General features: G+C 39.8%; 1 protein-coding gene across 1 annotated transcript; it reads left to right on the top strand.

Moving 5' to 3' along the window:
- Positions 1-275: 275 nt before the first annotated feature.
- atp6v0a2b (ATPase H+ transporting V0 subunit a2b) lies at positions 276-12,589 on the top strand. Its single transcript, XM_058635329.1, has 20 exons — positions 276-844; positions 1,286-1,364; positions 1,648-1,745; positions 1,897-2,034; positions 2,433-2,530; positions 4,243-4,369; positions 5,084-5,166; positions 5,321-5,414; positions 6,105-6,317; positions 6,759-6,909; positions 7,319-7,458; positions 7,779-7,936; positions 8,046-8,136; positions 8,520-8,638; positions 8,726-8,936; positions 9,396-9,518; positions 9,602-9,721; positions 9,843-9,960; positions 10,813-10,984; positions 11,075-12,589. Exons 1-20 carry the CDS (start codon positions 728-730, stop codon positions 11,175-11,177), a joined length of 2,553 nt encoding a protein of 850 aa, XP_058491312.1. The 5' UTR covers positions 276-727; the 3' UTR covers positions 11,178-12,589.
- Positions 12,590-12,853: the final 264 nt, after the last annotated feature.

The raw sequence follows: 12,853 nt of genomic DNA, 5'->3' as shown, positions 1-12,853 counted from the left end.
TACAAAAAGAAATAAAATATGTTTTTAATGGCCGACTTTTATTTATTATTTTGATTATTTCCTGGTTGATTGTAATTAATTATTTTATTTATGTATTTATACATTTATTTATTTCTGTATTTATTTGTTCTTTTGTCTATCATTCATTCATTTATTCGTTTACTTACACACACGTCCCCAAGTCGACTTGAGACAGTGCTGGGGGCGGGACTTGGCTGTCACACTGCGCAGACTCCAAATTGCCGCGCTGATTGGCCAAGAGCACATTCGACACTGTGTGGAAGTTAGTCGTATTCAACAGTATGAAGACAAGTGACGTGACGTGGATAACTATAGACACAGGACACAGACGTGTTGTAAAACTTCACGGACCGTAAGGAGAGCTGTGGCTGCGTCTGTGGATATGCAACATTATCAGCCTTAACGTCGCTGTCCTCACATTTCCACTGACGATCCTGACGAAGCGAGTGTTTCCCCTCTATTCTACGGCACGGTGCTTCCTAGGCTGGCTAGCTCATTAGCCCCCGGAACCCACCTCTGGTGAGGTGCACCCATGGCTCACTAAAGTCAACCTCATGCAGGTCAAACAGCGCACCGGTCCGAGGCTCAAACATGATAAAGATCTGAAAAACTGGACAGACCGCCGCTTCAGTTTACTCAGCAGCAACCGCCGTGGTTAGCTTGCTAGCATTAGCCTGTCCACTAAGACTATCAGCAAAGTGTCAAAATGGGCTCCCTGCTGCGAGGTGACGAGATGTGCCTGGCCCAGCTGTTTCTTCAGTCCGGCTCCGCGTACGACTGCATCAGTGAACTGGGAGAGCTCGGCCTGGTGGAGTTCAGAGACGTAAGTCCCGGGATAGACTGTATCTCTATCTGATATGGCCTCAAACTCAATAACGTCTTATTTTGAAAGTTACTGCTGAGTTTACTTGACACCAAGCCACTCGACAAAGAGCAGGAATCTAATTTTACCTGTTGAGCACACTGTCCTATTGTCAAACGCGTGTATATGGGGCCGCACACACATGAAAAGATTTAGAGAAGTCTTTTAAAGGACTGCAGTGTCACACCTCACTTGTAAAGACAAGAGAGAGTGGATCATACAAGGTCACAAACGTGCACCGGTTTTTCTCTTGTCACAAATTACAATAGTTTGTCATCTTTTAAAAGTGTGGGAAACACTGGCATAGGGCTGGTCCTAGCTGGCTGGTTTGTGCAGAATTTCCCTGTGGATTTTGTTTCTATTGACACTATTAATCATTCTGTTCTCTTTTACCTGTTCCAGCTCAATCCAACCGTTAACGCCTTCCAGCGAAAACATGTCAACGAGATCAAGAAATGTGAAGAAATGGAGAGAATTCTTGGTAAGACTATTTTGATCTTTAACAGTCAAAACATAGATGTCATTTCAGGCAAAGCAAGAATCCATGACATCTCAGGAGGACTTCTAATTGAATTGAGGGCCAGTGACCCTACAGTCATGAGAAATGTCAGCTGGTTGTGTATTTAGTTAAATGAAATGTGATTCTTTACTAACTAAAGCATTCTTATTGGATTAAGAGGAGAGTAATACACTACCAGACTCCAATGCTGTTTAAAAGCAGGTAGTGTTGTACTGTCTATATATATATATTTTTTTTTTTACAGGATACCTTCTGAGGGAAATAAAGAAAGCTGACATTTCACTTCCTGAACGAGACGTAAATCCAGTGGCTCCCTTACCAAAGCACGTCATGGCTATAATGGTTAGTTATTACTTCTGTATCGTTAATCTTTTTTTTTTAAATACATTGATGAGAAAATCAGTTGGTCTTAAGTTACTGCCACTGAGTGTAAATTATTTAAATGTAGTACAAACTTCAATTTATCCTCGTTACTGGGTTGTTTTGTTCACAGGAGCAGCTACAGAGGCTAGAAGTGGAGCTAGGTGAAGTCACCAAGAATAAAGAGAAGCTGCAGAAGAATCTACTGGAGCTGAAAGAGTATACACATATGCTACGCATCACCCGCAACTTTGTGCAGAGACCCTCTGAGGTTAGTTTGTCCATTCATATATATACATGTGTTTTTATTCCATATGATCACAAGTTGTGCTCCCTGTGTCTGTGTGGGGTTTCTCCGGGTTCTCCGATTTCTTCCCACAGTCCGAAACATGCAGATTTGGGGATTAGGCAAATTACTATAGGTGTGAGAGTGAATGTTTGTCTGTATTGGCATGTTTCCACCGGCTCTACTTGCCTCGGCATGGCACGACACAGTTTAGGTTACATCTCCACTACAAAAAGCGGCAGGGTCTGACCCGCTTTTTGCCCTACTGGGTTTGGCACCAGTGCCCTCCACAACCCTCATGTGGAGGATAAACAGTAGAAGATGGATGGATGGATGATCACAATTTTAATATATATATTTTTTTGTCTTGTCACTAAATTTAGCGAGAGCCCCTACAAGTACAGTATGAGGAGTTTCCCTTCCTAGAAAAAGACTCAGTGATGGACTACAGCAGCATGCAGAGGCTTGGAGCCAAACTGGGGTAAGGAATGAAACGCTGTTCACCATTTATGCATGATGTTGACATTAGTGCAGCCACAATGATACTGAGGAAAAAGCAAATGAGTTACACAATTTCTGAGATGGATACTGTGTACTGCGTGGTTGCTACAAATGGTTTGATGTACTCAAACCATCGTAAGATGAGGCCACACAATGTTGATTAAGCCTGTCGGCTCCACACAACTCTGTGTTTTCTCAGTGTAGCAGTGTTTAGATAGCATGTTGCCTGGCAACAGTCCCACGCTGTGCATAGAAGGTGCATCACTTTATATCAAGACAGACGGAGACAACAGCAGCATTGTGCTAGTGAAGCGGAACGGCTGCAAACCGCTTGGAGTAGGAATGAAAATAGAAAGAAATTCCCACAAAAAGTTTCAGAAGTGAAACCCACTGCTTCAAAAATTCTCGGTTATTCAGGAGTTCGCGCGCTCCACCCTGGCATTGCTGTTGTATACACACAAACGTCCTCAGTCAGGTCTGACAGATGCAGTAAAGTTATAAAGTTATGCACTGGAGCTTTAAAAATTTTGAGATACGTATCTAAGTCGTGCTTTAATTGTCTCCTCAATGGTTGTCTGTGTTGTATCAGTCTCCAATTACAAATCATGTATTCAGTAGTAAACACACAGGCAATAATTACACTAGCTGCAATAAAATTGCATCTCTGGCCAACAACATAATGCTCAGTCGGGTGTTGTGGGAAAACTGTGTAGTCTGTACACAGAAGGAGTTGAATGCGTGTTTTTGTTGATTGTGAATGAGACACATAGACGAGGTCTCAAAGGAAAGACAGCTGAGCCCACAGCTGCATATTTCGACAGTCACTACAATATACAGAGAAGTATATCTCGGCCACAGCAGACGACTTGTGTAATGTTTAGCTGACAACACTGTGAAGCCAATGATTGTTTTTCTGTAAGAAAAGCTGTGAAATCTGGCCTGCTTTGTAGTTACTTATCACCCGAGTATTAACGTTCATCCTGGATGATCTGATTACATATTGTCAGGTGTATCAGTTTACACCTGGCACTAAAAGGTGTTTCCACTGTGAACACTCCAGATCAGATCTCCCCTCCTCACTCTACATGCAGTCAACATGTCCAGCATTTTAGGGCTGCAACAACAACAATTATTCGTTGAAACAATTATTAATTGAGTGCTAAATTAATTGTAATTTTGTTAATTGATTAATCAATTCGAGGGTTTTTGTTTTTTTTAATAATTAAAACAAGCTTTCTGACGTGAATATTTTTTTTGGTTTCTTTGCTCCATGTAACAAATAAATCATTAGAAGTGAATCATTTTGGTTTGTGGCCAAAAAAAGACATTTGAGAACATCATCATTTCCAGGTTTGGTAAACACCAGTCAACATTTTACGGACCAAACAAGTACTCGATTAATCAAGAATATAATGAACAAATAAATTGATAATGAAAATAATCGTAAATTGACGGCTTTTTATGCATCACTGCATCATATTTACAGATGGTTGCTGTTTTTCTTTTTTTATAATGTTATTTTCTATTAATATAAAGATGAACAAATGCACCCTCAGTGTGCTCACTTCGAAGGGTTAGCTTGTGATCGAATCACTTGGCTCCTATATTAATGTTATAAAAGTTTATGTTCCCTAGTAGCTCTGTATGTAATATGTTGTGCTGATGGTGAATGTTCTGCAAATTCTCCTGCAGGTTCATCTCTGGGCTAATTCAGAGGACAAAGATCGAAGCCTTTGAGCGGATGCTTTGGCGAGTCTGTAAAGGCTACACTATCATCAGCTATGCCGAGGTGGAGGAGTATCTAGAAGATCCTGACACGGTAGGTCTTTCCAAGATTGGTGTGTTTACGTCTACCCTCCATTATATACCGTATTTGTGTTGCATTTTAGCAGTGTTTGTTAATGAGAAGTAGTGCAGATGAATTTTTTTTGACAATCCTGAAACCTTTACCAAATATCTATTAGTCATGTGACAACAGTGAAGATCACACTGATGACATTGTTCAGATGTCTGTTCTCATACTCTTTGCTGAGAACTAATCCAGTTATCCATTTCCTCTGCGCAAGCTGAGGAGAGGCTCACTATGCAAACTGTTGACTGTTGGAATGTTAGGGCATGCGTTCACCAAAAAACGTCTTTTCTTTTTTAAATTATTTTCTTCCTTTTTGATACATATAAATCTTCTTACCTATACAATCAGCAGTTTTTCAATAAAATCAATTCATGTGCATCATTTATTTTCTTTTTTTTTGCAAGCTACATTAAAGGGAGACTGGTTGTGGAGCTAAGAGCAGTCATGCCTTTTCAGAAATCAAGTCTGTTGTCGAGGATGCAACACTGTTCCGCAAGTTTTGAAATGAAAAGCTGGACTTTACTGGTGTAATTGCAGTATTTCCTTTTTGAATGAAATCTATACACATTTTGAACAGGACATTCTGGATTGAAGTGACATGTTTTGTTTCCATCATGGCACACAGGTGTTAACATTGATATACAACACACTTTTTTGTTTGTATGGTTTGTTTTCATGCAGGGTGAACCTACCAAAAGCATAGTGTTCCTGATCTCTTACTGGGGAGAACAAATTGGCCAAAAAGTGAAGAAGATCTGTGACTGGTAACTATTCTTTAACAAACATGAACTGGTTGTTTAGGGCCGCTTGTTCCTTTTGGTTTCTTTGTCCATTGACTCACCTCAGTAGTAATTGTAGTGAGGTGTGTGTTTGTGTGTGTGTCAATAACCTGTGGATACTACATTTCCCTCTCCATAGCTACCACTGTCACTTGTATCCCTATCCCACCAACAACGATGAGCGCACTGATGTTGTTGAAGGCCTAGGAACTCGCATTCAGGACCTTCACACAGTATGTTTGATATTTAAATGACTTTAAGTATGAGTTTGGTCGATGAAGGAAAAAACGCGTCGTTCTGTTTGTCATTCATTTAACATTTACTTTGTGTGTTTGCTTTCTGTTAAACAAAAACCTAGGACACTTTAGGACACATTTGGAGCTACAGTATCAGGTGTCTTTTTTCCCTGGGGGGTGGAATATTAGTATTAAAACCAAATTTTCCAAAACAAACAAAAATCTTGTTTTAATATATCTCATTACATTTGTTATTATGTTTTCCTTTAAATCCAGTCTTATGATAAAAGTCAAAATTAAATGGCTGATATATTTTCTAGAAGCTTAACTTGGCTTCACAGTTAGAGAGGGAGGATTGTGTCTCGTGCACTGTACCGTTGATCATTTGGTAGCTTTTGCTCTCTGTAGCACATGATCAACGTGAGGTCTCAGCAGAACGTTTTTTTCTCTCTCTCTCTCTCTCTCTCTTGTCATTCATGCTCCTGCATTTAAACTCTCTCACTTATCCACTCCCACAAACACTAACATGCTTATTTACAGTGACTGTATTTATTCTTCCTCCAGTTGTGTTTTACAGTTAATCATAGAATAACTGCTGAACTGACGTTTTGTAAACCTCTTGAACAACATCCTCAGCTTCTTGAGTATTTGCTTTAGTATGACGTATTTATCTCTTACTGTGTCTAGGTGCTTCATAGGACTGAGGACTACCTGAGACAGGTCCTGATGAAGGCCTCGGAGTCTGTGTACACCTGGGTCGTCCAAGTCAAGAAGATAAAAGCCATCTACTACGTTCTGAACCAGTGCAGTTTGGATGTTACAAATAAGTGTCTGATTGCTGAGGTGTGGTGTCCTGTCGATGACATTCCCACCCTGCGGAGGGCACTGGAGGAAGGATCGGTGAGGAAACTGTGTGGTCTTGGTTCATGGTTTGACATTGGCTCTTTTGCTGTTCTTCTCTATTTAAGTTGATTTAAACTGGGCTGTAGCTTTTGAAACGTTTGTCCCGTTTTGACGCCTGAGTGGCAGTTGTTTTAGCAGTAGAATTCACTTCTGAAACTTGTCGTGGATGCTGCTTTTGTGTTTTTTTTCAGTCATACTCCAACCTGTTGGAATGTCATGGGCGAGACGAGATTCAAACACTGCTATAGTGAGAGATACAGATAGAGTCGTGTGAAGCTGATAGACTACAGACATTTGTTTATATTTAAAAATGATGCACTTCGGGTTTAATGCAAAGCTGCTCAGCCACAAAGGCAACTTCTTTCTCACTCTTAGCAGCACTGATTTGACATTAAGGTGAATTTAATTTAACAGTTTAATCTGTCATTGATATTTCAGAGAAAAAGTGGATCGACGGTGCCGTCCTTCGTCAATCGTATCCCCACCAGCGACACTCCCCCAACCCTTATCAGGACCAACAAATTTACCTCTGGCTTCCAGAACATTGTGGATGCCTATGGTGTGGGCAGTTACAGGGAGGTCAACCCTGGTCAGTCTTTTTTTTTATGGCATTTTATCCTCTCTGTGTATATGTTCACCTATGTCTCACGAAGTTTAAAAGAATAATTGAATGTGCATGGGGCAAAATGAAATGCAGAGCCAGTAAGGCAAGGCAGCTTTATTTATATAGCACATTGCAACTCATTGTGCTTTGCATAAAAACAATTTAAAATTGAAAATAAATTTGACTTTTGAACTCAGTCTCCAAATTATCATCTTTGTGGCCATGAATCTAGTAGTAGTTATGGTCTTGCTGGTTTTCTGTCTTGTATTATTGGGAGATTTTAATCTTGTTGCCTTTATATTTTGGTGTATGTGTTAGTCAGTGTCAGTATGTGTTATTATATGTAACAAATAATAATACAGTTGTTGGTTTTTCGTCTCCCACTCATGTTTAGCTCCTTTCACTGTCATCACTTTCCCATTCTTGTTCGCTGTGATGTTTGGGGACCTGGGTCATGGACTCATTATGGCTCTCTTTGCTTTCTGGATGGTGTTGCATGAGAGGAACCGCAAACTTAAGAACACCAGTAATGAGGTCAGTGAGTGTTTGAAATCCATTACAATCAGAGACCAGTCAGTGATTAATATTTGTGTGTGTGTCTGCGTGTATTTGTTATCTCTTTATGACATTTTCTGACATAATTATTGACCATGCCAGGGACCAAAACCTGGTCCTAATGAGGCAGAACCTTATTTCTGAGGAACTGGTTAAGTTTAGGGCTACAATGATTGGAATTATGGTAAGGTTAAAGTCAGGTGTGGGCATTAATTGGTTATGGTTAAGGTTAAGGTTAGGGTAATGCAAGAGACCTTGAAATTTGTGAGCTGTGCGAACCAGTGTGTGTTTGTGTGCAGATCTGGAACACATTTTTCGAGGGCCGTTACATCATCCTGATGATGGGCCTGTTCTCCATCTACACTGGACTTATATACAATGACTGCTTCTCAAAGTCTCTGAACATCTTTGGGTCTGGATGGAGTGTGAATGCCATGTTCAAAGCAAACGTGTGGAAGTAAGTACTGTACCTCATGACGAGAATGCCTTTACATATCACTACCAACCAAAAAGAGCCGTTGTAGATAATTTAGGTATGTAAACATGCCATTATTTGTTCTTTGCAGGGACGGTGATCTCAGTGGAAACCGTTTTCTTACTCTGGATCCAAATGTAACAGGAGTTTTCAAGGGTCCATACCCTCTGGGAATCGACCCGGTGAGTCGGAGGCATTTAATGCTGTGTCACAGTTAATCTAGAAATCACATAGTAATGCGAAAGCTCTGCACAGATGACATTTTCAACATTTTCCTTTACCCTCCACCCCCATACTGCCTGAGAGCAGTTGTGTCTGGCTCCAAGATCTACTGATACAGTAAATTGTGTCTGGTTTAAATTCCTGGAATCTGACAATTGGAGTAAAAATAACACACGTTAAGGACTAAATCTAATTGAATCACATTGCTGGAACATTTATTTATAGTTGGAGTTCATTGAGGTTTCCCCCATTTACAAGGATATTATGTGAGTTTATTTACCTTTCACCAAATCAAAGCTAACCATTTTTATAATATGAATTATGTCACCTTTCTTTTGCAAAGATATGGAACTTGGCAACCAATCGCCTAACATTTCTGAACTCCTACAAGATGAAGATGTCTGTGATAGTGGGCGTCATTCACATGAGCTTCGGGGTCATCCTCAGCACTTACAATCACCTGTGAGTATCAGTGTGTTAGTTGTTTTACCACCTTTTTAATAACCTACCTTTACTAATCTCTTTGTTCATTTATTCCCAAACGAACAGACACTTTAGGAAAAAGCACAACCTGTACTTGGTATTCCTCCCCGAGATCCTGTTCCTGCTGTGTTTGTTTGGCTACCTGGTGTTCATGATATTCTACAAGTGGCTGGTCTTCACAGCTAAGGACTCCCGACATGCTCCAAGCATCCTCATCCACTTCATCAACATGTTCCTCATGCAGGGTGATGCAGTGTTGCCCCTTTACCCAGGACAGGTGAGAAGCTAAATAAACCTCTTGCCAAAAAATGCTGAAATGGATGAAGTGGCTGCCACTTCATTGCAATAAATAACACATTAAACAAGAAAAGGAAAAAATCAACCCGTCTGTGTGCATTCTCTCACCAACTGACTCAGGATCGTCGTCTGAATGACGGGAGAGTCAAAGTCAATTGGACAAAGACGAGTTTAATCTTTGGCCCAAATATCTGAAAGCATTCGCTACATTCCAGAAAGTTGACACATTTTTATCTTTGTGTGACGCAGACACGCCCAGAAAAACCAGCGCGTCTCATTTGTGTACACATCTGACGTGCTCCAACATTGAAAATAATTTATTTATGCATGAAAAGACGCTGCATGTGAACTCTTGTCTCTATTCTGACTTCATTTGATGATTTTTTTTTAAGTTCAGTTCTCTTTCAGACAGACAACAGTGTTGTGTTGCTTCTTCCAGGTCGGCCTGCAGGTGTTTCTGCTGGTGATTGCTGTTCTGTCAGTGCCTGTTCTACTGCTGGGCAAACCCATCTACCTTTATTGGCTGCACAATGGAAGCCAACAAATAAGAATAATGTACAGGGTGAGAATTTGTCACTGTGGATTTGCTCACTAATCTGAAAAATGTCTCCTTAAACTTGTGCTGTCTTTTAATCGCTGTCTCAGGGATATGAGCGCGTGCGGCGGGACAGTGATGACGAACTCTTCCTGATGAGGACTCATGACATGGAGGAGGGCAGCGGTCACAGTGATCTCTCCACGAGTGGAGAACACCAGAAAGAGGAGGTCAGGGACTGCACACAATAATTAAACGAATATCCTTATAGGCAACTGTTGCTTTGCTATGTGCTGTTTTTCCCACTGGATTCTCTGAGTCATGCTAAGTTATGCATTGTTTCTGTAATAGTTTGACTTTGCAGATGAGTTCCTGCATCAGGCCATCCACACTATAGAGTATTGCCTTGGGTGTATTTCCAACACAGCCTCCTACCTGAGGCTCTGGGCTCTGAGTCTGGCACATGCACGTGAGTATTTGCACAACATAACACTTTCAAACCTGTCAGAGGCAAGCAGGGGAAATATCTAATAGTGATTTACCTGCCAGATATTGCAATAGGGAGTTATGATCAAATTTAAAATAAGTAGTTCTTCAGTTCAGTAGTGTAATAGATTTAAAGTTTTGATGTTTTTACCAATTATTTGATTAATCCATTATTAATCTTCGACTATTTTCGACTGTATTTACCAATAATTCAAACAAATTTTTGCTTGATTTTTCAGCCTCTTAAATGTGAATGTTTTCTGTTTTCTTTGCTCCGTATAAGAAACATACAAGAAATCATTAAAATTGAATAATTTTTGTTTGTGGACAAAACAAGACATTCGAGAACAACGTCATTTCCAGGTTTAGTAAACACTTTTCAAAATGTTCTGACATTTTAGCACACACTTTTCAACGTGTCGAGCATTTGGTGTGACCTTACACTCTTACACTTGAACAACAGCATGACCCTGGCTCTCTTAAAACTGGAGTTGATTAATAATAATTAATATTACTTCTACTAATTCATGTAAAAAAATAAAAATATCTGCTGTGGAAAAACGTCTAAAAAGCCAGGTTTATTCAAGATAAACCTGCATCATCATTACATACACATGTGGTATGAAGGTCTGTGGTTGGTTCTCCATGATGTTTGGAACAACCTACCTATGTCGAAGAACTGATGCTGGTTTGAGGGCAAGGGGTAGTCACACAACTTATTTAATTTTAGATTTTTCTTCTGTTAAAAAATAAACAATTACAATTCCTATTTGTGAAAGCATTCTTACTTTAGAGCGTCTTCCCCTCACACCTGCGTAAAACATTTGATTCGCAGAGCTGTCAGATGTGCTGTGGGCCATGGTGATACGAGTGGGACTTCGCATGGACAGCAGTCTGGGAGTTTTATTCCTGGTGCCAGTGTTTGGCCTGTTTGCAGTTCTCACCGTGTCCATCCTCCTGGTCATGGAAGGTCTGTCTGCCTTCCTCCATGCACTCCGACTACACTGGTAAGATCACGGTACCTTCTGAAGTAACTGGCGTCACTGTGACAGATTATTTCAGTTTCAGATTAACTGCAGTTGTCTTTTCTTCCTCAGGGTGGAGTTTCAGAATAAGTTTTACAGTGGGACCGGAGTCAAGTTTTGCCCCTTTTCCTTCTCTCTGCTGCCCTCCAGCTTTGAGCATGACGGCTTACTATGAAAGGACTTTCTTGTTATACTGTAGCAAAAAAAAACAAGGCCATGGCAAAACTCCAGACATGTCGGGAAGTGATTTTGACCTTTTCTCCTTTCTTTTTTTTTTTTTTAATAATTTCAGTGAAATAATGAGCCTCACAATCTTCCAGAAACAGACGGTGCAGAATGTACTTTGAAGAAATGACTGTTTTGCTTCACTTCTGAATATGTTGTGAGGTTGAAGTGCAATGAAATACAACTTGTATTCTAAAAAAAAAGAGATCACTTTTCTTTAGAGCCACCAGTTTTTTTTTTTTAGTTGATGACCAACACAAGTATAAGATAAGTTAGATTAATAAGTAAATAGTTGACCTAGAGGTTTCCTTTACAGACAACACTAAATAGTTCAATCAGTTATGGTGATTTTTTTTTTCTTTTCTTGGGATTTGCTGGTTAAGATAAAAGAACATTTATCTTTATCGTCTTTATTAATGCTGGTATTCCTTTGGTTCTAGTTTAATCTGATCTGGATTCCATACACTGGTTAGTGAGCCACTTTACAATCACATCACGTTCTCATTCATCTCGTTGCTGCACTGATTGCCTTATCAAAGTTCAACCAAATGACAGCATATACTGTATCAGTCTTCAGTTTCCTCTTGTATTCTTACTTACTTTGTGGTACCGAAACGCTGCAAAGGATCTTTGGACTTTTCTGTTTTTGAAAAGTGCTCGGGGCGGGTGTGCGTGACTTAGATGTATATACTTTTTTCCAGAAGATTTGTTTTTAATTTATTGTATTTTTAAATGTATCAGAATTAAAGATGAATATTAATGGAACATGATTTTTACTTTAATGCATTCACAGTGTTGCCTATGCATCTACTTACTGTACATTTTTCACATTCCAGTCATGGGAAGACTTTAGTGGATCTCAGCTCTTGGTTGTCTTGAGCTCCTTACATTGAAGGATGTTTTGTTTAATTTAACACGGTTGGTCATTGATTATTAGAGTAACATTGTGTTTTCTAGTTTTGTAAATTTCCCAGTATTGTATGGTTAGTATTAGACAATAAGAGACATTATTGTCGTCGTTGTTGCATTATTGACCTGTCAGCACTTTTTGTCCAGTGGCAACAGAGTTTTTATGGGGAGAAACTGCCACATGTCTGAGAGTCTCGACCTTGTGTATCAACTTTTAAATGTTAAAGCTCAATTTTACAAGTGGCCGTTGCTGTTTTACTGCTCCAAGTAATGTTTGCCTTAATGAACGGTGACATTTTATAGGGTGGTTGAGTGGGTATTCCTGATTTCCTCTAATGCAGTCCTAATCTTTGAACTAAAACTCTGTTTTTCAAACACTCCATGTGTTAGATCTTTTTTTTGGCAAAATCATATCTTCATCATTTTGTTGATAATAAATTGTGTTTGCTTGGGGTTTTTGATGAATGTGTCTTATTGTAAATGGATCTAAACTCAAGTTTCAGTAAGCTGGGCAGCCCATGGCCAAGAGGAAAGGAAATGGACTTTTATAGAAGGTCCAAATCCCTGGATGGGTCAAGGGCTAGTGTGCCCCTGAGCAAAACATCCAGTCCTCATTGCTCCCCAGGTGCAGCCCACTGCTCCTGCGCCCGACTTGTGTGTTCACTGCTGGTGTGTGATAAAGATGGTGCAAAATAACTAATTCTGCATGTAAGTCAA

This window comes from Solea solea, chromosome 8, assembly GCF_958295425.1.
Source record: "Solea solea chromosome 8, fSolSol10.1, whole genome shotgun sequence".
NCBI classification, from domain to species: Eukaryota; Metazoa; Chordata; class Actinopteri; order Pleuronectiformes; family Soleidae; genus Solea; species Solea solea.
This window is presented reverse-complemented; position numbering and strand designations above follow the sequence as displayed.

What these genes read in the sequence shown, in the direction of transcription:
- atp6v0a2b (XM_058635329.1), top strand. Translation starts at nt 728, where the DNA reads ATGGGCTCCCTGCTGCGAGGTGACGAGATGTGCCTGGCCCAGCTGTTT. An exon ending in TGCCCCTTTACCCAGGACAG is followed by an intron (nt 8,937 to 9,395) that starts GTGAGAAGCTAA and finishes TGCTTCTTCCAG; the next exon opens with GTCGGCCTGCAGGTGTTTCT. An exon ending in TCTGAGTCTGGCACATGCAC is followed by an intron (nt 9,961 to 10,812) that starts GTGAGTATTTGC and finishes TTTGATTCGCAG; the next exon opens with AGCTGTCAGATGTGCTGTGG.